General features: G+C 42.5%; 1 protein-coding gene across 1 annotated transcript in view; it reads left to right on the forward strand.

The window, feature by feature from the left end:
* Positions 1-25,478, forward strand: part of CASD1 (CAS1 domain sialic acid O acetyltransferase 1) — a 224,404-nt gene that overhangs the window by 148,842 nt on the left and 50,084 nt on the right. Inside the window, exons 10-13 of the mRNA XM_085630840.1 lie at positions 3,979-4,068; positions 6,038-6,157; positions 10,488-10,644; positions 14,544-14,623. Coding sequence (XP_085486966.1) covers positions 3,979-4,068; positions 6,038-6,157; positions 10,488-10,644; positions 14,544-14,623 — 447 coding nt within the window. The remainder of the gene's footprint in view (positions 1-3,978; positions 4,069-6,037; positions 6,158-10,487; positions 10,645-14,543; positions 14,624-25,478) is intronic.

Genomic DNA, 25,478 nt, shown 5'->3' on the forward strand with positions numbered 1-25,478 from the left:
GTTGCCTTGATTTAGGCAGGCTAACATCCTAATCTCGGGCATCAATTGAATGGAAACTGTAGCTAAGTGCCATTTATGCTTTAAATGTAATTGTGTTAAAATAGTAGCTGCCACAATGCACAACAGAATAATGCATTGTCATACACCTTAGTTTCACTCAACCTCCCTAACTTATTCAACATATCTCTGCTACCTTTTTGTAAATGCCCCCTCCATCCCATAACCTTCGGTTAACACGCCCACCTTCCCCTAACTTTCTGTGCACTTCCCCTCCGTCCCTTTAACTCTTAAGATGACACAAGCTATATTTCATTTGCTAACTTTGTATATACCTTTTGTGTGTTCCTTATATTATGCTACAGCCTCTCCTGCGACGATGGTTACTTTCAGTTTATTTACTTTTAATATGTTCTATATACCATATTCATTCCTCCAGGAGGGTAGTTAATAATATTTGCACTTTTATTATATTTTGGGAGAGGGGGGTTATACTTGTACTATTGTTCTCTTGTTTCTGTCTAAGGTGCTGGTATGCAATTTGAGCCCTGTTCGCCCAATAAAAACTATTAAGATAAATTATTGGTAGTGGGGTATTGATAACCTTCATGAGGGAGCGCTCAAAATCACAGCATGATCTCTTTTAATAGAAACACTATTTTCAGTTGCGTGCAGGAGTTGGCCCTGAAGCTGCAATAGCTACTGCTCTTGTACCCCACTGAATCTCGAAACCCACTGGCGTTCATTAAGGGGTGAGAGTTGAAACAAAACGAGTCTCATATATATATATCCAGATAGATAGATCTATATATATAGATGTAGATATTTCCTATCAATGCGCTTCCAACACAATGTGCTCACAGCCGGTGCTGGCATTTGGGGCGGAATGGAGCCCACGTAAATTATCACCAAAAGAAACTATGCCACACTCCAGGAGTTTAGATGATCAATTCTTTAATCACACCACCAACAGCATTGAACATCTAAACTCCTAGAGTGCGGCATAGTTTTTTTTGTGATATATATATATATATATATATATATATCATCTAATTACAATTAATTGGAGAGTATTTGAGCATACAACTCGAGCCCGTTGAATATTTTAGGTTTGCAACAAATCAAGGCTAGCAGTCCAAAAAACAACATTGCAAAATGTGAACTTTTTCTATATTTCCGCTGAATAATCTGTGGCATGGCAACGCAAGCTTTGGGAATAAAACACAGGGCACAGATATAGGAGGCACCGAAAGAGGCATGTTGCACATAGATATGAAATATACAAAAAAGTGATGGATGGAAAGCTTAAATGAATCTCAGCCACTGGTAGTTACTCAGCGCACCCCAGTCCATTTTTCAGGCTGCACTGTTTTTACTGGAGCAGAGTCAGGGCAGCGGTGCCATGGTGTGCAAAATAATTGACTGGAATGCGGACCGAGTAATTACCAGCGGCTGGGATTAAATCAAGCATTGCAACCATCATTTTTTGTATACTTAATTGTGACACTCAAAGTGCAATGGGTATACCCATACATGGGTCAGATGCTCAATGAGCCACTGGAACCAAGCTACACCCAACCGACGAGCCTCAATCAAAGCGAAACCAGGCTTGGTATGATGGTGTTTCGGTCCAGTGAGGGCCTCACCTGGCAGTTCAGGCTGCATTGTTCCTATTGTACCAGAGTGAATAGTTACTGATTTTAATATTGTTGGGCCAAGACTGAAATGGCATGGTGTGCAAAATGATGAACTGGGATGCTGCCAAACTAATTACCAGTGGTTAATATAAATTCAAGCATTCAATCCATCACTTTTTTGTATACTTTACCACATATGTTCAGACATGGGTACCATGCTCACTGTGCCACCGAACTTGATCTGTAGCTCAGGAATGAGGTCCAACAACCCAAAACCATTTGGGGGTGTTTGTGTTGCATTGTGAGGCGACACTTTGCAATTGGCGCTATACTGTTCTGCTGCAGCACAGCCAAGTCTGATATGCTTACGGTTCATCTCTGTAGTGGTATAACGACCTTTCAACTGTATGCTTTCTTGAACCAGGCTCTTTTCACCACTGTCCCGAGACTTTGCCAGTGGCATTCTTTACAGACCAGTGGAGTATTCCTCTCTCTCCCCTACCTCTCTCTCCCCTAATGCGGTTGGCTGTTTGGGTGTATCACACCAACTCCTTGCCAGTGCTCTCTAATGCCTCGATCTAATAAGCTAAAGGTGTATGTGCTAGCACATTACATTCAAATCTATTGGCTGTAGTGTTTGCACTTGTTTCTACTGTATTGATAGCTGTGGTGGTCACAGCTATTGTGGCCCCTATTGTGATAGAAGCTATTGTTGCTGCTGTGGTGGCAGCACTAGTTGGCTCTATTGTTCCTTCCGTGGTTCTAGCTGCGATCACTGTTCTGGTCTTTCCCATGGTAGCAACTGTGGTTCCTGTTGTCATTACAGCTGTGGTTACTGCTGTTGTCCCTTAGTGCCTGCAGCTGTTGATACTGTGACAGCTGTTACAGTGGTGGCAGCTGTTGTTGCTGCTGTGGCTCTTTCTTACTGTTACAGGTAGTAATGTTGCTCCTGCCACAACTGTTGTCACTCCTGTTATCCCTGCCTGACACTGTGGTAGCTGTGGTCCCTTCTGTGCAGCCAGATATTGTTGTTCTTGCCATTGCCGCAGCTGTAGTTGTTGTGGTCATGATAGCTCTTTTTGTTGCTGCTGCACCTTATGTGATAGTATGTGTGGTTGCTTCTGTCTTTCCTCTTGTCATTGCTGCTGTTGTTCCTGACGTGGTGGCAGCAGTGGCCATTACTATGGCAACTATGGTTCTTGCTGTTGTCCTTCCCATGATGTTAGCTGTGCTCGTTGCTATAGTGTTTGCTGTGTTTACAACATAGGTTTTCTGTTGTACTTGTTGTTTTGGCAGTTTCTGTTGCTCTCTCTGACATGGTGGTCACTACTGAAGCTGGGGGTGTAATGACAGCTCTTGTTGTCTCTGGTCCTTTGCTGTTGCGGTAAATGTGGTTGCTGCTGTTGTGACTTCTGTGGATGTGCACCAACTTCATTGTTAACTTTGTGGGGGCAACATTTGTGTCCAGGAATCTCCATCGTGCAATTAAAGAGAGGGTCTACGTTTTTAAACTCCTCACCAATACGAAAACACAATGCAAACTGTTTACCTGCTAAAATCAGCACTGACAGTCGCACTCTGCATTGTCTTTTTAGGTCTCGTCTGACCCAGTGCATGCGCTGGTCTGGCGAGACTTATTGAGAGGGCTCCAAAAAGTGCTACCAGGCCAGCCTAGAGCTACAGTGCATGTGCGCGCGCTGCGCTTGACCGCGATTACTTTTACTATCGCGGGTGCTTTGATGTTTGATCGCGATCACTTTCACGGCCGCACGGCCGCTTGGCATAGCCAATAGGTCTCGCTTTTGGGACCTTATAAGTATTTAGTTATGCAACTGTTGCATGGCTAAACACTTATAAGGTCCCAAAGGCGAGACCTATTGGCTATGCCAATGCTTGTTTTGTATGAGGATGAGGTCTCTCGGACAGTTCACGCTGTCTCTTTTCAGACATAGTCAAGATGTACTGTTTACACGTGATCTAGGAAAATTGAGACCAGTGCCCCCAATTTTATGTTTTTACCCACGGTCCTCCAAATTGACCAGAGAACAGTAATCCTTTTCCATGGGCAGATTGGAATCCTGCTGGTCGCACCCTGCACGAGCCCTTCGCTGCTATTGTGCAAAACACAAAATCCAAATAAATGGATTACCTGCTTTAGATTGGTATTGTAACCAAGGCTTTCTTCATTGGTGCTGTGTCTTACTGATGGCTTTGTCTTTCAAAACCCTAGTAAAGCGTCGAAAAACTTCCGTTTCACCTTCAATGACACGATGCTTCTTTGCTCGTTTGTTGTAATGCTTTCTCGTGAGAGATCACAATCATGATTTTTTGTAATGCCCTTTAGACGAAGATGCTAAACAGAGACCAGACCGATGAGTGGAAGGGCTGGATGCAACTCGTCATCCTGATATACCACATCTCTGGAGCAAGTTCTGTAAGTGATGGCCGTTAGTTCTGGCAGTGTGCTCCTCACATGGCAATCCTAAAAAAAAACATTGCTTTAAGGTATTTGGGAAAATTATTGTCTACAGTAGATGTATTAGTTTGCTGCTATTCGTACTGTTTGTCTATAATCAGGGCACAGATGCATTTAAGTGAATGTGGAAAAAATCATGACTAATACACTATTAAGTAGATTAAAGAGTCAATGTGTACTTACTGTTTCTATTGGCAGGTGTTTGCTAATGCATATGCATGCAGCTGTGTACAGACCTGGAACAACCATCCAGGTCTTTCGTCTTGGGGCATGTCATTCGTTGGACATGCAGATAAATAGTTGTAATTTTTAACCTCTATCTTGTATATGTTTATAGATTTTTAAGTCTAGATCACAGCATTCTAGTCATTGGTTTGCTCTTAAAACTGTTTTCTAATTACACTATCTGTTGATAAACACCACAGTCGCTCTTCTCGACTGACAGGGTAACGTAGACTGCTTCTGTATGTTTTGTGTAGTATATTGTGTGCCCTACGAAATGTACACACTTTCCACATTAAGTAAAGCGAGATTTGAAATACAAGTGCATCTGTGTTTTCTCTGAGTTGGTAACTTCCATTTAGAACATTAGAGATCACGGTTTAGACTGCATTATTTGTTTTTCAGTGCATTCAAAGCCTGTTGCATGTTGACATTGAAAGTGATGGGTAACATGCTAAGGAAGAACGAAGCAGCATTCTGCTTACCCGATTAGCAGGTGCCTCAGCACGTGGGCCTATGCATTTGCCATGGGTTCTCTAGATGACAGAAAGGATATATCAGGTCGGGGCATCTGTAGCTGGACACATTTTCTAATCCTCATTAGCATGAAGTTTGATCAACTGTGTGCTTTCATTTTTAAGTTGAGATCTATTTCCCCCCTGTTCTCAGGATCAGCTCATTCTATGCGTCCAGTCTTCGTAGGGATAAACAGGGTAGCTATATGTATAGGAAAGAACTGTCCCCACACTGGTAAAGTGAACGACATCTGGCTGATATATTCTCTCAAAGCTTAAAGAACACATACCATAAATATAAACATTGCCAGTGTCTCCCAGGTGCTGATGCTCTGTAGACATCTGTTGTAAAAATTAAAACGTTGTATTTGGGGAAACTGAAATAGAATTGTGAATCTTGGCTCTAAAACAAGTCCCTTTCCATAAGAAGCTCTCAAATGTGCCACCATTCCATTAATATCTGTTCTATACCCCCGGTTGGCTTCCTCTCCACGAGCACCATTTCTACCACCTAGCATCAGTTCTCGACTTCTCAAAGGTTGTCTCCAGAGGTCCAGCATCAGCTCAGAGAGTCATGTCTTTCGACAATTTAGGTCTCTTTTCACCTTCGTTGGAAATAAAGCCAGTCTGGGGGTCTCATAATACGAATGCACTGGTCCAGAATGTTTCTCCTCCAGTTTCAATCGCAGACAAATGCTCCAATCTGCCACCACTGTAGAAAGCCAACGTGATGTCGGATAACCACTCCTACACTCCAAGAGTTCTCAGAGACTCTGTCAGTCTAGCAGGTGTATGCACACAAGCTATAAACGTCCACAGCCATATGAAATTCATCCCTGTACCGTGATATGCATCCAAAACCTGCTGTTTAATACAACTTCTTCATTAGAAGACCATTGGCATTCTTGATTGATTTACTTGAATAATTGATCATTAAAAGAATTTGAAAATGTGGCGTAGGGAGTATAAATAACAATTGGGTGGGTATTTTCTGATAAGGCCGAAAAATAACTCATTGAGTTAATGTTCACTTTTGAGATCTGCTTTGCTTTCAATGGTATTCGTGGGTAATAGCAAAATCAGTTATTGTGAAATAGCACAACTAGTGCTTTAATAAAAAAATAGGTGATTGTTATAATATGCTTTTATTGATTAATGAATAAATACTATTCTGTTTACTTTGTTTACAGTTTTTGCCTGTGTACATGCATGTTCGAGTTTTGGTTGCAGCATATCTTTTCCAGACAGGCTATGGCCACTTCTCTTTCTTTTGGCTGAAAGGAGACTTCGGATTCTATCGAGTATGCCAGGTATGCATGACTATGTCCCCAAGATGAAGCTTATTTATCAACTGCCGCCATAGATTTAGTTTATGCAATTCCAGTTACAGACTGGTTGCTTTGAATAACCAACATACACTTTTCTACTGATTCCTGATGGTCTATGCTCTTGTTACCTTTTGTCCTAATCCTCTCAACAGCTCAGTTTGCCAACCACTGATATAGGTTGTGTTTTTTAGGTCTGGCTTGACCGTGCAGCTGTTGCCCGACTGGAGCCGTGGCTCCACTCACATGTCGGTAGCCAGGGGTACATGATTTGATTGGGCAGAAGTTGTTTGCTTCCACAGAAAAGCAGTGTATCCCATCCACATAGCTGTGGTTATTTGGCATATTCATCCAGCTGCATGAGCGAGCAACAGTATGGCTTTCCGAGCTTCAAATTTCAGGGACACACATATGACAGCGTAATATTGCTAAAGTGTTTCTGATAACTGGTTAATTTAGGATGTTTGGTTTTCTCTGGCAGCAGCAAAAATGGGAAGAGGGCAGTCAAGGAATGTATTGAAGGCCCACATCTCCCCCCCCCCCCCCCCCCTTCCATTATTACCTTTAGACTTCGGAGAGCAGTTTGTATTTGACCGTAGTTTTGTGCGACAACTTAGAAATAGGTTTACTTTGTGGAAATCTTTGCTCTGTGTTGTGCAAATCCTTGCTCGGTGTTGGTCCACTCTGGCAAACACTGGCAGTAGAATTTCAATGTGAAGGTACTTCTAAGGCCCTATTGAGAGTGGTTGTATATTGCTTTGCCAACTGTACGTTTGTACATATTTTGATGTCATAAATGTGTGCCTGATAGTTTCCAGCTTATGCGCACTACAGTAGGCCTGTTTCTTGTATAGTGTAAAGTCATTGCTAAAGGCTAGTGATCATATCAGTTCATTGGGAAAAGTAATGTCCGATTCCTTCAGTGTGATCTGTTTATAATAAAAATTTATTATAAAGCAAGTAGGCCTTACTTATTGTTAAAAGCATGTGTTGAAGACAATATGCTATTAAGGACAGATTGTTATTACACTATTCTAATGGCTGTGTGTAGGTATTTTCTTACATGGACGCTAACAGATTACCATATTTCCGATTTCTTAAGTCTGATATGTTTATTGTGAAAAGTTATGATAGACCCAGGAGGCCTGGTTTATTGATTGTGAAATGCACATGTTAAAGGCAATAGGCATTGGGGGGTGGATTGTTATTTCTCAATATTAAATTCTACTGATAGGTATTTTGCTACAGATTTCTTTTAGAGGGAAGGAGTTTGGTGTTGGTTACCACAGCTGATCCGATCCGTATATATATATATATATATATACATGTGTGTGTGTATATATATATATATATATATATATATATATATATATATATATATATTACCTACTGGCGGTCGCCAGTAGGTAGTTCTAGTTAGGACCACGTTTCCATAGGAAATCCGCAACATTCTATTTTGAATAACTTTGGCGCCGGTCGACGAATCCTTGCGAATTTTTCAAAATAGGTGGGGCGCTACGCTCCGCTCCTACCCTGAAAGTCTCGGGGGGATTCGTGAAGCGGGGGCTGAGATAAAAGGGGGGTCCCAAAACGCGTTTTTCCCATGCATTTTTCCATAGGACCTTTAGACACAGCTACAGCCCGAACGGCTGAACAGAATTACTTGAAATTTGGCAGAGAGGTAGTCCTCAGGTCAAGGAAGTGCCTTTTGTAGGTTTGGTGTAAATCTGTTCAGTAGATTCTGAGAAAATTGCCTTTAAATCAATATATATATCTGAGCCAGCTTACGGTGCGCTTACCGTACGCGTACGGTGGCGTGCGCGAGCGCGATTTTGATTGGCTCTTACCTCTTAGTAAACATTCGAATCGGTCGAAACCAGGAAGCGGCGGCCGCCATTTTCTCTCTCGCTCCCTGAGTTGGGCAGCAAAAACGAACCCCAAAAATGTGTAAAGAGGCAGTTTCATGAGATCCTAACCACCCAGCATTGATACTGGGGTCCCCAAACCACCCCCAAGCCCAAAAAAAAAAACCTTTTTTTTTTTTCGGAAAATCGCCGATTACGCTTAGCGTACGCGTACGGTAAAAATTTATTAAAAAAAAAATTATCCACATTCTCCCCACCCCGTGTGCAAATGGTGCCCGAAGTGCACCATTTGTGCATGGCATATTACAGCTATGAAATTAACAAAGAATACATTTCACAAAGATGCGCATAATATGTCCCCCATGTGCGCACGGTGCGCGAAGCGCATCGTGCGTACATGGCCCATCCCGCTTAACGTGGGCACGCGGTGCGCGCAGCGCACCGCGTGACCACCGCGCGTGCACGGCACTAACTGCGTAAAGTGCGCGCACGGTGCGCGCACGGAATGAACTGCGTTAACTGGGCGCGCACGCCACGAATGGCGTAAAGTAACTTAGCATTTAAAAAAACGTACAAATTCACTGAAAAAACCATAGGTTTCACACACGTTATAGTTAGGAATTAGCATTAAAAAAACCTTGCAAATTAACTGAAAAAACCATAGGTTTCAAACACACATGATATAGTTAGCTGTACATTTCACTCGTAAAAAACCAATGAAATTCCCGCGTTATAGTTAGTGCAGGCAACTATAACTCACGCGACCGCAATCTTCTGCTGATGACATATGTGTCTTTATGGAAAAAAAAATATTTGTAATATATGTATAGCTAAAATTTAATGGAAGAAGACATGGGCAAATAAGTGTCGAAATACAGTATTAGCATCAGCAGAGGATTGCGGTCGCGTGAGTTATAGTTGCCTGCACTAACTATAACGCGGGAATTTCATTGTTTTTTTACGAGTGAAATGTACAGCTAACTATAACATGTGTGAAACCTATGTTTTTTTCAGTGAATATATATATATATATCTATCTTTAGATATATATGTATATAGATAGAGGGCTTTGGGTGTTTTCTTGTTGTGCATTGGTCTGTCTGTCATTGACACTCTGCTTAATATCATGAAAGTGTACTGCATGGGGTAATGGTACAGTCCACATCAATCGCTGGCTCTCTTGCCATGTGAGTGACCGCATTTTCTGATTCCATGTGTATATCCTCCCGACAATTAGTGTGCTTCAACGGCAGGGCTGTTTGCTCAGTCCTTTAGTTTTCAGTTTTCTCTATTTAGAGTTCTATTTTTATTTCTTTGCTTCTACTTTTTTTATTTTAATGTTTTATAAGAGGATACTACAGCTCTCCAAGCCATGCTAACAGGTCGCTCCTTACTTGCCTCTAATGTCATCTGTAGTGCGCTGCATCCCACGTAGGCACTTCCTGTAAACCAGGAGACCACTGTGGAATGCTGTTGTCCACCGTGTATCATTGTTCTAACATTCCAATATGGCCACCAAGTTAGTTCTAATCATGGCGGCCAATCTGGAACTTTAAAACATTAGACTATTTACACCACCTCTGCATGACCTACAGCCACTGCTACGTTTAGTTTTGTTAATGCAAGCACTTGCCCACCATGTTTAGATGGCAGTATAATTTTTTTCACTTGTATTCTTTAGTTTATCATGCATATGTTGTTAAGTGTGTATGCATTTTATTGTGGTTGTGTCAGAAAGCGAATACAAGAATGAGTCAGTGGATGGGTGAATAGATGCATGAGTGCAAAGATGAGTGACGTAGATCATTTATAATGACTTACTGAGTAAATAAACACCCAAAATCTTTTTTATAAACAAGATGTATTGGCTTTGCCATTGCTCTTCATCCAGTTGTTTTATGAGCAGGATGTGAAGTTGATACAGATGGCCTAGCTGCATAGTGTCCAACCAATCATGTAGAGTGAATGCTACTCGCTGCCAGTCGGCGACTATGATACATTTTTTATGTGAATGGAACTATGGTGTAAGATCATCAGAGGATCTTTCTATTCTGCCATTGGTATGGCCTTGCAGCATCAAGGGGGTTCACTGTCTTCTCACCCTCAGTTCGAGGATTCCATTGGAGACTAAAATCCTGTGTTTGTGAGTTGTAGCTTTTCCGGGTGTAGTATGAAAATGATTGGTATTTTTTGTTAATAATTTGATATGTTGCAAGTTTGTTTGGTGTAGGGAGATGTGCAACCAAGGTTTATTTTTTAATTGCCATTTGCAATTTTCTGTATTAACTGGAGATTTTGTCTTGTGAGCAAAGAGAGTCAAACATGCATCATGTCAGCTGTGGGACGGAACCCTCCAACTGAGAAAGTTAAATGTATTTGTTTTGTACTGAAAATGGTATTCACTAAAAACGAATTTTGTTAATCAGTATCTTTTTTGTTGTTGGTTGCAGGTAGTATTTCGTCTCAACTTCCTGGTTGTGGTCTTGTGTATAGTCATGGATCGACCATACCAGTTCTACTACTTTGTTCCACTAGTCACTTTCTGGTTTGTCGTCATCTATGGCTCGCTAGCAGTCTGGCCGCAGATTATCCAGAAACAGGCCAATGGTAAAGCAAAAGTCTCTTGTTTTGTTATTTCAATAACCATGCTAGAGAAGTTATACTAATACACGGTGACTACATTTTGAATTTAATGTATAATTCATCATAGTAAAAAAAAAAAAAAAAAAAATAGGTCACGAAAACATGAAATTCCAAATAGGTATACCAGTGAAGGAGCAGGTTCTGTCATTTTCATATGTTTAAATATGGGTCCTTGAAATTGAGTAACCTCAACACGTGATGGGTATTTCACCGTAAAAGCTGTGATGCTTCTCCACAGCAATGATAGAAAAATGAGGTGTGCAGAACATGCAAACATTCCCACTTGCAAAACTCGTGGTCATGGAAAAAGTAAGTGTCTTGGCAGGAGAATCCTGCAAACCTAGGCTTTGTTTGAAATGTGTTTTTCGCCAGATCCCACATTTAGTGATAGATTTCTCTTTAAAACATTGTAGGCACAATTAACCAGCTTTTGTAAATACTGCAAATTAAGATTTGTGCTATTAAGATGGGTCCAACCTCTTTAAGAACAGAAAATCCTGTGACCTCAATTCAGATCTAGATTTTTAAAGATGATTGCTCACTAGTGATTGTAAAGACAGTCCATAATTTGTTAGACAAACTATGGAAGGTTCCCTTATGTAGTTTCTATCCAACGTCTTCACCTGAAAAAGCGTATTGATTTTATTGGTATTCAGCTGAAGCCAAAAATAAATATTTTGTCTCTCTGTTTCACAGTCTGTTTTACCTTCAGTAAGTTCTGTGGATAGTTTTTGGAGAATTATTTGATGCATTTAAATGTCAGAAAGACCAAAGTCTTCTGGGTGCACCTTAAATTAAAGTCTGCTCAATCCTTAGGCCACACATAAAGTCCCTTGTGACGGTACTGGTAATTCCGGCCTCCAGTGTTACCATTTCTGACATTAACTCTGGAGGTTGAAAAACTGCCATTACACATTGAACCCTAAGGTTTCACCAAGTAATGGCTAATAACTAGGGTAATCAAAATGTACTTCCTCTCATTACCTGGTTATTGCGTATTGCATTTTCGCCTGAACAGTCCTAATGTGTTAAGCAGCTGGAGTCTCTCAGGGAATCAAAATGCTCCTGCGGTGTTCTCACATTACTAATAATTCTTATGGACCTGGTAACTACTGTTACCTGGCCCATCAGAGGTTATGAATAATTCGTAATCATTGGTCTGGCATCTAAAACGTTAGAGCTCCCATTTGTGTTTATCTGCTTTTGACTAGTAACTAGCTCTTATTTTTTTTATTTGTGCTTGTGTCGCCTTTTGTTTGTGGATCTTGATTTTCCCTCTGCTAGATACTTTTGCATTCAGCTGCTCCCTTTCCCAGGGTGAGACTTTAACGTTATGTTGATAGTGGCACTTGTGCCACAGCTGCAGATAGTTAGAACGTGAGGTGTCGGCTCAAATCCTTTAAATGTGCCCCCCCTTCATCCATCCTACATTGGAATAGCTCCCCAATTTATATACACTGTAATTAGTGACATCCATCATAGCCACAACCTGACCTTTGGCCCTGGATAATGATATGTAGTTCCATGTGCAGCCCTTAAAGTGGACAACCGTGTGGGAAAAACAGTACTTTCAACCATTCTCCCTGTCTGGGTCTAGGGTGGGTCTACAAGAAATGTGTTCCCTATTGTCTCCCACCTCAAGGTACCCACTACCACTCAACCGAGCTGTTGAAGAAAGATTGGGTCATCCTTATCTCACCGCTGATGAGTTAACACCACCATCAGCTGTCTGTTGCACTGCTTCACAAGAGTAGCCCTGACCGAGCCTGAGAAAGTGAAACTTTTTTTTGTCATAATGCACTGTGATTCATGTGCACCAGGTCCCCCATTATATGCAGTCTTTGTAACGGCTTGGTTGGAGAGTCTCCTCCTGAAGAGTAAGATTTTGATAGTTCATTTTTTGCTACTCGCCAAGTGACCGCTTGCTCTTTCAACATGCCCTATCACCACCATACTCGTTTGACCCAGGAATATAAAACCATCCGTATTCCACTACTTCTTTGCCAAAGTCCCCTGCATGTCACCTGGCATGCAGGTCCTAGGATCCATTTCCTGAACAGGTGCATTGTAAAATAAACATTCTCCCATCCCTTTTCTGTCTGACTGTTTGAAATTGCTGCTTGTAAGACATCGCATTTCACCAGTATTAAAATCTGTTTATTATCTTGATCAGACTTGGAAGGTTACACCCCACCTATGTACATGAATGAATTGGAGTGTACTTTACTACGTGTCAAAACGTCCTTGTTTTCCTTTCAGTCAACTGTCAGTTTGCCTAAAGCAGTTCCTCACATGAAGATATATAACATACTTTAGACAAAGCAGGAGAATGATAGGAGGGAAGACTTTGCTGCATATCTCATTTTTGACAAGGATAAAGGTTAACATATAGTATTGGGCTTCAAAAGGATGACTGTCTCAATGTTTTCAAATTAATCACTTAAATATTTATAAGCCGTACAAAATCTACTCCTAATATTCTGTCACCTTAACTCGTATCCAAACAAAAATGTGTAAATATCTGTTGAGGAAATGTGAAGCAAGCATGTTAAAATGAAAAATTCAGTAATGATTTAGACTGTTAGTCTCTATCCCATAATCTGCTGACTTGGAAAGGCTTGCAGCATTTGCATTGCAAGACTATTTACTTGATTATTGGGTTTTAATAAAAAGTGAACAACACATTGAGTATTATGAAGTTGACATGCTTAATACAATAACCATCATAACGCCGATAAAGGGCAGGAATCAACCCGGTCTTGTAATTCCTCCAGACTACTATTACATTTTTGTACTCCTGAAAGGGCCCTTCCACTTGAGATGGAGGGACCTTATTCCCAACCTTCAATGATTTTGATTGATGCACTTTGGAACCATAAATGGCAGGTCACAGTTTTAGAACATGAATAGCATATTCTGTACAGAGTTTAACAGTGATAAAATCTTTTCAAATAAATACAAAAGAAAAACACAAACAAATGGCCCACGCCCAAATTAATATACAAGTCTGAACAATTGCCACTTCACCTGTAACTCAAGAGACATTTTGGAAAGGTTCATATAAAACACAAGAAAAGTAATATTAATAACATTACAAAAATATACCTAAAATAATTGCATAAATTTACGTCTCTGTCCTGAATGGTTGAAAATATATATAGTTATATAATATATATTTATTTATTTCGGATTTGTATGGCATGGATACTCACCCATGAGGGTCTCTAGGCATTGGGACATTGTGATTTTCCCAGAATCACAGGATGTTGAAACGATGCCGAGACTCTGACCTGGCTCCCCAGCTCCAAAGTCCGCAGCTCTGGTTGTATTGACTTGATGGGAAATAAAATATAATAATTTAGGATTAGGTTCTATTTTGAATTTCTTAAAGTATGTGGTGTGTTTTATCTGATCATCTGGATATAACCTTTTTATTAGCAAACTTGTTTCTCATAGACTCCTGGAATTAGAGGGCCCATGGACAATCTCACTAATCGGATCAGTCCTCACTCGTACCAATTTGGAACCAGGGCCCTTCTCTTTTCAGTGGTAGGGGAAACATTCACAAACTCATTATTCAGGTGTAGCAGGTAGGCATCAAACTCATAGTTCTCTGTCATATGCAGTTATAGAGTAAGTACACAAAAGAATTTTATACTGAGTATAGGAAGATTCAGCATATAGTACTCCTTGATCCAGACTTGTTTCTTAAGCTGCTTGTCTTCTTTGTCTGTTAACCCATTACTAGAGGACGATGTACTTTGATGTGTTGCTGTTAGAAATATTATATAAGTAATGACTATAAAATGTCTGCTTCACTTTTATGAAATTAAATATTTTCATTATGTTCTCTTGTCCCACAGGTAACAGCTTATGGAACTTTGGCTTATTGCTGAAGCTTGCTTTTTTGCTACTAATCATTTGCTTTCTAACCTATTCCCAGGTTTGTATCTTTTTTTATTTGATTGTTTAAGTACATCATTTTGATGGTTGGTTTTGGTATATTCCTGATGTCTCTGCCTCTTTTTGTGGTGCTTTATTCAATACAGTTAAATTATGCAACTACACTGTGTTTCTTTAATCAGCCCCACAAAGTTTGAGCCATAGACATTAATGATTACATTTGGACCTTTTAGCATGTAAAATAACAGTAGCAATCGCACTAACTCAAAAAACTGCTTCAAAGCCAATAGTTTAGGCTGCCAAGCTGATGGCTTTGCCAGTGCCTATTTCTTTTCAATTCTTTTTGTTAAACTATAACAAAAACCATTAAAAGATGGGCATGTGCATATGCAATCAAATACAAAGGTGACCAGCTTTGAACCTTTTTGTAATAAACACTAATATTCTAACATGGCTGCTATTGCAAAGGCATACATGTGTACCATGTACACAAATTGGTGGCCGTCTTGGAATATTGTATGCAAAAGTTTTACCAAAGCTTTTCTACAATGGCCGCTTGAGAACACATAGGTGACCATCTTCAAATCTTTTTAATGAAGCTTAACAAAGATTCCAACGTGGCCAATTATGTGGACAAGTATGCATCCTGGCAGTAAGCTATTTTAGAATGCTTTGTTCCAGGCTTTAGCTAATGAAGTATGCATGCGTGCATGTCAAGACATACAAAGGACCCGTTAGCAGTATATGGGGAGCTGCAAAACCCTCACTAAGAAAAATATGAAAAATCAATAGCAAAAAAAAGCATGCATTGTCCTCCGAAGTCTGCCATGGAAGTGCACTATTTTGTGTGTGGATGGCAGTAGAATGCCATCACTCCCAAAATAAGGGTGAAGTGTTCTGACCCTTTCCCCAGGCTGTATAGCAGGGTTCTCCAGAGTCTGTCCTGGAGGACCGGGTCCATGCCAGATTTTTAAGATAATTACATTTATCTAAATGGGGATATGCTGAAATCTGGCATGGATCCGGCCCTCCAGGACTGGCTTTGGAGAGCCCTGCTGTATAGTGTTGTGGAAACACAATGTGAATAAGACTTAAACAGACTATTGAATGAATCAAGCGGAGTGAAAACCTCTCTATGTATTTATGAATGTACTGTTAAGGATGTTGGGGTAGAAACCAATGGTACTGGTTAATACCATATCTAAAAATATGCTGCACTGTGACTGCCTATAACACGTAGCTTTGCAGCATCACAATGTTGTGCTTTGTGGACGGTTTCGGGAAAGAGAAGAAAAAAGGGTTTGGGGTCAGAGAAGTGAAGCTGCAAGACAATATTTTAAGGGATTAAGTTAGGCAAAAAAAGGTAAGGAGGGGAGAAGCAGAAATAGGAAAGATAATCAAGGAAAGAAAGAAATGCAAGAGGGAAGGTGACAAAAGTGGCATAGAAATGAAGATGGAAAGATCAGAGTGGAGGATGTGAAAGATATGAATGAGAAGCAAGGAAGGAGAGGGAGAAAGGAAAAGGAGGTTAGTGGCCGACAGGATGAGAAAGGACAAAGGAACTAATTAAGATGGAAAAAAAGAGAGGCTCAATAGAAGGTGAGTAGAAAGAATACAGACAGCATGAATAAGAATTGATGCTGGAAATGCGACAGAGGAGTTGAGTGGAAAGAGGAGAGGAAGGCAAGAGAGGAAATGGTGAGTTAGAGGAAGTTTGAGAAAGACTAAGAAGCAAGGACAAGACACACAGGGGACTGAGGGACCCATTCTTGTAGGGGTGAAACATTACCCCCTTGGTCTCTGCCCCGCCCAGTTCCAAATGTTAACCAGTGTGGCAAAGCACTCAGTAAATCCAAATGCATACAGAAACAAGCTTGGAATAGTATATATGTGGGATTGGTTCTAGTAATTCTGGGTCCACAAAGGCATTCCCCGTACTGGCTCTGGTAACTGAGAATGAAGACCCAGACTAGAGTGGCAATACAGATCTCCACATTCGATCACTGGCTGACTAACAATAGAGGACCACGTGAAGCATCTGAAAATGGGTGTGAAAAAGAAAGGAAGTGGTGACGCTGGTTAGATGTCTACTAAATGAAAGCAAGCTGTTATACCTGGGGATTAAGGAATATAACTGGTTGTACATTTGTAGCATGGACATTGTTTCTATGCTGGTACCTGCCTAATTCAAGCAAAAGCCTATATTGTATCATTGGCGGGAACATCATCAATATGCTAATTACTATTTTGAAACCCGGAAAAATCGTACCTGTTTTTTGGCCCAGAATGTAGGAAAGTACGAAGCCACACCACTACTCCAATAGTGGCTAAACATAATCCCATGGAAGCCACGTAAAGCAAACCGCTAACGGCGGCCCTGATCTTATCAAGTCTGTGGCCTCTACCCTGCTCTTCTACGTTTCAAGTCACACCTCTGGATGTCTCCACATATAACAACATGTTTCTTATTTCCTCCCCCGACCCTCTCCCTTTCTATTTCTGTCTCTCTGGTATGCTCCTTCCCTGCCCTCTTCTTACCTGGCTTTCTCGCCCATTGTATGTTATCTGGCTGCCTCGCTTGGATGGCCCTCAGAAGAAATACCTAACATAGAAAAAACATATACAGATAAAATCCTGTTCCCGTCATCTCTGTTTGGTTTGATTAATTAATTGCAAACTGCAGTGAAGACTATGAATTGAAAAACACTTTTTTGTTTCATTAAATATTTTTCATGTGAGGGACCTGTCTTTTTGCCAAGTCCGTGAAATAGGTACATTTAATGTCAAATAAGTAATTATTCTGCTTCAACTATCTAATGGAATTCACTGGCTCAAGTAATAACATTTCACAGAAGCAATCGAAGTGTAAGAATGTTATTTTTACTTAGTCAACTCAATGAAGTTGCGTATGTCTGTTTCCCAGTCAATCATTTTTTATAAAAAACGTTTAAAGATGATTTAAAAGAAATAAATTGTAATAAACTTTGTCCCTCCTTCGGTTGCTATGTGGCTATACTTACATCGTTGGGCCTTATGTACTCTTGTCTATTGTGTTTTTTTTTGTTAGACTTCAGTTTGCTTTGGTGTTGTGTTTCACTTAACCACACCTTTTCCTGGTATTCGCCTTTCCCAGGGTGTTACACTTCTAATAGACACACTTTTTAAGGAAGCATATTTTCCATGGGTGTGCACCATCACATAATTGCCAGCTTAAGGCGATTATGCATGATTTTTGGAATAAGTATCCTTGGATGACATCAGAATCTCCTAAATTGTCAATTTCATTGTTAATCTGTCAAACCCTTTAATGTTTATCATTTTAGAAAAGGGCAGCTTTTGACTTAACTTTATCAAACCAAATAAAGGCTCCGAAGAGTTGCCTTCCTCGTCAAATACCATTATATTTTTGTAGTTGGAGTGGGTGGGAGGACAGATAAATAGTGAATGTTAGCCCACAAGAAAGTCTAATCCATAGTTGTGGCAACCAGTTGCAGCATGATCCACCCCCCCCCCCCTCCCCCCCCCCCACACCGAGAAACTGTTTTGTAGGGTGTAACCGAATCATCAGGCTGCAAAAGCAAAACTAGGGAAGTCTTTTAAATAAGGGTAGTTGATGCGTACGTCAAATGTTTCCAAGTTTAACGAAGCTGATTAGTCTTCATGGTGAATTTGCCTAACCATCTCTTTTTCTCACAAACCATTTCTTCCTCACCACCTCCCTCTTTCTGTTTCTCTTCATTAGTTTCTCTTATTCGCTTTGTTCCTGCCACTTTATCTTGCTCACTCAACCACATCACCACAAACTCCTTTAAGTTTGTTCTCTATCACTTTTTTCTTTCATATTATTTCATTATTGCATTTTACCCATTTCCTGTCATTCCTTTTTTCTTACTCAACCTTTTATTCCCTTTCACCCTCCTTACATTTTCCTTTTTCCTCTTTCTTGTTGCCCTTTTATAATTTTCTTCTCCATTTCTGATTCCTCCCTTTATTTTTCTAATTTCAGTCCTTAACTGTTATCCTTACTTCTATATGCCCAAGATAAAGTCCTTTTTAGCTCAAGCCTGGGCAGCGCATGTGCTGCTCTCTGGCATGCTTTATTGGAGTATGGAATAGAAGCCCCGCACACTTTCCGCCCATATTAGTCATTGGCTTGTGTCATTGTCCTTCAAAAATGCTGGCTCCTGATTCGTTAATAGGCTTGTTGGGTCCTCCTTTGTACCGCCTTGTCTTCATTTTTAACCTCCTATGAGGACAGGCCCATTTACTTCAGTTGTTACACAATATGTCTTTTTTTAGTCTGTAAGCGCTATTTTCATTTATGAGTTTCTCCTACTGCAGGCACAACATGTTTTCCTGCACAATTCAGCGTGCCATACATACTTTCACTTTTCGAGCAGCCCAGGACAATGGCAGCTGCTTCTTTGAATAGGTCTCATATTTACAATAGTTTGTGCTATTGGCATTGTAAATGACAATGCCTTTTATTTATGTGTTAATTAGCAAAACAGATAAATAAAGGGCACTGTCATTTATAATGCCAATAGCAAACTCTTGAAAATCCGAGACCTATTGCATTGCAAATACTTGTTTCCATTTCCTTTTTGCCTTTTCTATTATCTGCTTTATTTTCTCCCTGCTTACTCATTTTCTCATGTTTTCTTCTTCCATTTCGCCCCATGTCCTACTCTTTTCTGAATTTTCCCTATTCTTTTTATTCTTTTTTACTACTGTTTTCATTTCTCTTCTTCTTACTAATTGGACAAAAATTACATATATCACCTATTTGAAATGGCTAATGGCATATAAGAAACAAGTGCCTCCTTGCCAACACTGCCCTATAGTTCTACTGTGCAATTCGTGACTTTGGTCAACTCTGTTGGCTCTCTTGTGGGCTGTATCAGAGCAGGCTACGGTTGATTGGTAACTTAGTGTCACCCTACAGTAAGTAGCCTACAACAGCCACAGCATTGACAGGCAACTGGCCGCTGAGCTTATGGATATAAACATCTCCTGCCTGCCCCCTAGTGCACTCCTGTACGCTCTTCTAGCTCTCTTGGTATGCACTGCAGGATTCACCTAATGCTACTGCGTCACCTGCCACTCTCATCCATGTTCCAAACCTGTCCACGACCTATTGAATGTCTACTACTACATTGTGATTAGCTGCTGCAGTGCGTGCTGGTCTCATGACAATGCCCCCATTAGCAATTCCTTCATTATCATTTCTTCTTTATCGATTGTAAGGATTCAGCCTACCAATGGAATCTTGAACACAAAATAATGTTATTTGATGATGCAAATCATAGCCTTGATTACGTCCCCATGGTGTGCTTACAGTGTGTGCATTTCCACTTCTCCAACTATATGATTCGCTGCACCGCAGCACACCAGTCATGAAGCTGCACCTCCAGTGCCAACCCTGGATGACACAGGCAATTTCCCTTTCTTCCCTGCGTTCCCCTACCAGCCTGTAATTTTCAAGAGCATGAACTTTGGTCTGCTGGGACAAGACGTGCCATAGACCTACAAGCAACTTATTTACACTCTCCCAGTGGACCTTCTTGTGGTTTTTCGGCTGCTACCATTGGCTACTCTGTGTCTACCTTTAACTGGGAAGATGTGACGAAAAAAGCTTCAGAAGCAGATCAAAACAGCGTACAGAGACTTGAGGAGAGGGCTAAAAGTTTAAGTTCTTGAACTGATGTGTTACCAATTTGGAAGACGGGTTGATTTGTAGGTTTAAGACTTAACACATTTTTTTTTAATAGGTTGCACTTGGTGGACATCCTAAAGGCAAAGGTCCTCTCCCGGCCTTTGCAACTAGATTGGTTGGAATCCTATCATATACATTTAAAGTTAGCCTACGTGCTCCCTTATTCATAGATATACCAGGGGCGCATCACTAAGAGGAGCATAGCCTACTTCGAATTATTTATGCACGAGGGAAAAATTCAACAATTGTGTTAATTATCAAGTCTTGTACCTAGGACATTGTTTACCCCTGGGGCGTGCTTCTTTTGACGCCCAGTTAAAAATTTAGTTTCTGATATGGAATACGACATACACCATTGACTTAACTGGATAATGAAAAATGTCCTAGCTATCGTAACGGAAAGTTTCAATTCTATTAAGGACTCGGAGGCGAGGATTATGCCTTCTTTCTTCACTTTATTGAACAGCAGCGTTGGAAGAAACTAACAAAATTACTTTTCCCATGAACCATTGGGAAAAAAATTTAGTTACAAAAACAGTGTCAACAACCAATCATGACCGAGACAGTGTCCAATCAGGGCTCTTCAGTAACCCTATAGTCCCTTGTTAGTGTCCAGTCCTCCTCTTTCGGAGCGCGAAGACAGCCAAATCATCGTCTTCAGGAATCCTGTTTGTGGGTCTCCGATCCTGAAACAAACAAGGACGTATTTTCCAGAGGAAAATACAACCCTAGGTATCATTTTTTCAGGAAAGAATACGATACCAACATCCTTTAAGTCAATCATGAGAAAGCAACAACAGTTTCCGACATAGGGAAAAAGGAAACATACCTACCTCCATACGGGGAGGGATCTCTTCCAAGAGCATAGGGCGGGATAATCCTCGCCTCCGAGTCCTTAATAGAATTGAAACTTTCCGTTACGATAGCTAGGAAATTTTTTTCATTCTATGTCAGGACTGGAGGCGAGGATTATGCTTGTTTAAAGCTTGCCCACAACCAAATGAGCCATATTTATAATTGGCTTGAAGTAAAAACGCTTGAAGGTAGAATCTGAGGACCAATCCGCCGCATTGAGGATGTCCTCCAAGCTAGCACCCAGACAAAATGCCTTAGACGCCATGGCCCCTCTTGCCGAGTGCGCTCCAAAATTTCTGAGGCTAATGCCTGCTTCTTGCATCACCCAACGAACCCATCTGGCTATGGTGGGCTAGGAAACCGCCTTAAAGGGTTTCCGGAGCGCAATGAGAAGCTGGCGTTCTCCCGGAGGACGGTACTCGTCTGTCATTTCCTCATACGCTTTAAGACAGAGGACCACGCACGGCTTTGGAGAATCCGAAAATTCTGGATAGGAGATGACCCTTGTGTGGCACTTTGTCCGTCGTAAAAGGGTAAACGTCACCCCCTTCCGAATGAACATGCGACTGGAGATATCAAGTGCACGCACATCAGAGACTCTTCGGCAAGAGACCAGGCAAAGGAGCATTGCAAGTTTAGCTGACAACTCCTTACGGGATAAAAATCTATTAGGCTGCCAAGGGAGGAAAAGATTCAAGACCTGATTGACATCCCATAAAGCCGAATATCTCGGCTCCGGTGGCAAAGAAAGACGGATACCTCTTAACAGTCTGCAAACCAACGGGTGTTCTCCCACAGAGGATCCCCCCACCGGGCCATGGCCAGAGGAAATGGCCAATCTGAAAGTGTTGATAGACCTATAGGCCATACCGTCTGAAGCAAGCTTCGCCAAGAAGTTTACGATATGGACCACGTCCGCGACCAGGGGATCGAGACCCCTTCGCAAACACCAACGGGACCATCTGCCCCACGCGGACTTGTACCTCTTAATCGTACTGTCCGCCCATGCTTTGGAAATGAGCTCCTCAGCCGTTCGCGAAAGGCCTGGGGTTTTTACCATCTACCCCTCAAATCCTCCACGCCATGAGCCACAGCGAATTGGAGGACGCTAGAGGATGAGGAGCGCCGAACGGATCCTTGAGAAGATCCGGAGACCGGGGGAGTAGGATTGGAAAATCCCAGGAAAGTTCCAGAAGACCTGGAAACCACACTTGAGACCTCCAAAGCGGGGTGATTAGGACTAATTCCGCTTGCTGCTGGCGGACTTGCGCTATGGAACGGGTGATCATCGCAAACGGAGGGAACGCATGGCCCACTCTTTGCTCCAATCTTCGAGAAATGCATCCGTGGCTGCTGCCCGGGGATCGGGTCTCCAACTGAAAAACTTCGGGAGTTGATGGTCCAGGCGGGACGCAAAAAGATCCACTGTAAACGGACCCCAAAGGCCGTTGAGGGACGCAAAGACCGAGACGTTCAGCTTCCACAGGCTGGTATCCCGAAAGTGGCGCGAGTGGAAATCTGCCTCCACGTTGTTGCGGCCCGGCAAGTATTCCGCTGTGACAGAAACTTGACTCTCCAGGCAGTACTGCCAGAAACTTGCTGCTAGGTCCGACAGATCCTTCGATTTGGTGCCTCCTAGGTGGTTGATATAACGGACTGCTGAAATGTAGTCCATTTTTAGGAGTACGCACGACTGCACCAAATCTCTCGTCCAGCATCTGACGGCAAACGAGCCCGCCAGCAGCTCGAGACAATTTATATGTAACCTCTGTTCTTCGGGTGACCACATGCCCCCCGTAGAAAGGTCTCCGCAACGCGTGCCCCAACCGAGTCTGCTTGCGTCCGATTCGATAATTAAATCTGGAACGGATCCAATTATTGCCCTCCCGTTCCATGCCTCCATGTACGTCAACCACCATTGGATCTCTTCTCGAGCATCGTTGGTCAAGAGGATCTTGTGGGAGTACAGAAACCCCTTCCGAAGGAAGTAAGCCTTGAGGCGCTGAAGGGCCCTGTAGTGGAGAGGGCCTGGAAAGATAGCCTGAATCGAAGCCGACAGGAGTCCTACCACACGAGCCAACTGACGAAGGGACACTCGGTGGGTGGCCAGAACCCGTCGCAACTCGTGACAAATCTTTGCCAGTTTTTTGTTTGGCAAACTTAGAGTAGAGGCGGTGGAGTCGATGACGAACCCCAAGAAGGTGACGTTCTGAGCGGGTTGAAGGAGGGATTTCTTCCCATTGATCACAAAACCAAGATCTTGCAATAGAGTTACTGTCATCCGCAGCTGATCCGTCAAAAGACGAGGACAGGCCGCCATCAAGAGAAGATCGTCTAGGTAAACGATCAGTCTTACCCCTCGAGCCCTTAGAAACTCCACCACATGCTTGAGCACCTTGGTGAAGCACCAGGGCGCTGAAGAGAGACCGAAAGGAAAAACCTTGAACTCGTAAACCTGACGACGCCAGGCAAACTGGAGAAATCGGCGATGTGGCTGAAATATTTGGATCACCAGATACGCGTCCTTCAAGTCCAGGCGGACCATCCAGTCGTGAGGACGGAGGATATCTCGAAGGAGATGAATGCCCTCCATCTTGAAATGGCGATAAACCAACCACCCATTGAACTCGCTTAGGTTTATAACCGGGCGCTTGCCCCCGTCGGTCTTGTCGACCAAAAAGGGAGTTTGCTGAGGAAGCCGCTCGGATGGGGTGACGTAACCGAAATGGCGCCTTTGAGAAGAAGGGAGGCCACTTCCTCGTCTACCAACTGTGTGTCGGAAAGTGAAAACTGAATGGGCCGTGGAGGGACCGTTTGTAAAGGGTTCCTGACGAATTCTATATGGAAACCCCTCACCGTCTGAAGCACCCATGCGTCGTGCGTGATAGACAACCATGCCTCGTAACAATTTACCAGCCTCCACCCTATGTTTTGTGGGGAAGAAAGGGGAACACTCACCAGAGTTTGCGTTAGACGCTCCTCCCCTGTATCCTCTGCCTTTGCCTCGGCGACCTCTTGTGGGGTAAACATTTCCGAACTTGGACTGGTCCTGGTACTGGGCAGGGCCTATCTGGTTGTATTGGTGAATTTGCCGACCGGTTGAGCGGCCCCTCCCTCGACCGGCCCCTCGAAAAACACGAGGGAACACTTTTTTAATTGTAGATTGAGCTCTATCTAATGAGGTAAAAGTATTGACAAATTTACCTAGCTCCTTTATGAATGGTTCACCAAATAGTCCCCCCTGGGCAATGGCACCCGCCTCCGAATCAGCTAGGTCTCCAAGTTTCGGATCAATTTTAATAAGGAGGGACCTGCGACTCTCGGTGGACAGGGCGCAGTTAGCATTGCCCAAAAAAATCACTACTTGCTGAGCCCAGCCGGATAGTGTCTCAGGGGAAATCATGGAGCCGGAAGCTTTTAAAGTTTAGTGGCGGGTCCAAGGACGTCCAAGAGCTTATCTTGGCACGCTCTCCAAGATCTATCAATGCCCTTTTTGGGGTCCCTGATAAATTTTTGCAAAAATGTGGACATTCTAGGGTCGATTTCCGGGGTGAGGGCCACTTTACCCTCCAGGGATGGACGGGGGCATTATGCCCTAAGCCAATTGCGGGCCTCTTTCTCAAGTGGCCTTCTAATGTGTTCTGTGACATAAGTCGCGACTTTTTCCGCAGGGGTCCAGTCCGAAGACCGTGGATGCACTATGTCGTTAAAATCTAACATGTCAGAAGGGGTCGGTGGAGGCTGCGAATCAGAGGGAACCAAAGGCACTTGAAGGGGCTGGGAGGGTTGGGAGGGAAGCCAGGGACGGGACGGGCTCGAATCAGCGTCCCTTGAAGGACCTGGCTCTGGGGAAAGAGCCAGAGCTGGAGGTAGGGAGTCCCTTAAACCCTTGACCGGTTGACTGTCATTAAAAGCCTGCTTGAGGCGCTCAAAAGCGTCCACATCTACCCCCTGTGAACAAGGACATTTAGGAGGGGGCGAGCCAGGGATGTCCTGGGATGATGGGGCAGGATGAGACCCAAATCTACGCTCCAGGCGAGAAAATGCCTGATCAATCTTGCGTGAAAGCCTGTCCTCCAAAGGAGACATGGCTTGGTCAACCGCTTTATAAACGGAGGTATCCATCACCTCATAAAAGGCATCCCCCCACGGCATCTCCGCCAAGGGGTCCTCCTCTTCCTCATGGAAGTCATCATAAAACTCCATTTTCCTGAGGGGTAAAGCAAACAATTTTTTGTGCCACAATAGCAAATTATAGCAGAGCTGGGTGTCAGCTACAAGATTATCGCGTGGTAATAACCACAAATCAATAGGGTGACTGACC

This window comes from Triturus cristatus, chromosome 10 (genome assembly GCF_964204655.1).
Source record: "Triturus cristatus chromosome 10, aTriCri1.1, whole genome shotgun sequence".
In the NCBI taxonomy this organism is placed as follows: domain Eukaryota; kingdom Metazoa; phylum Chordata; class Amphibia; order Caudata; family Salamandridae; genus Triturus; species Triturus cristatus.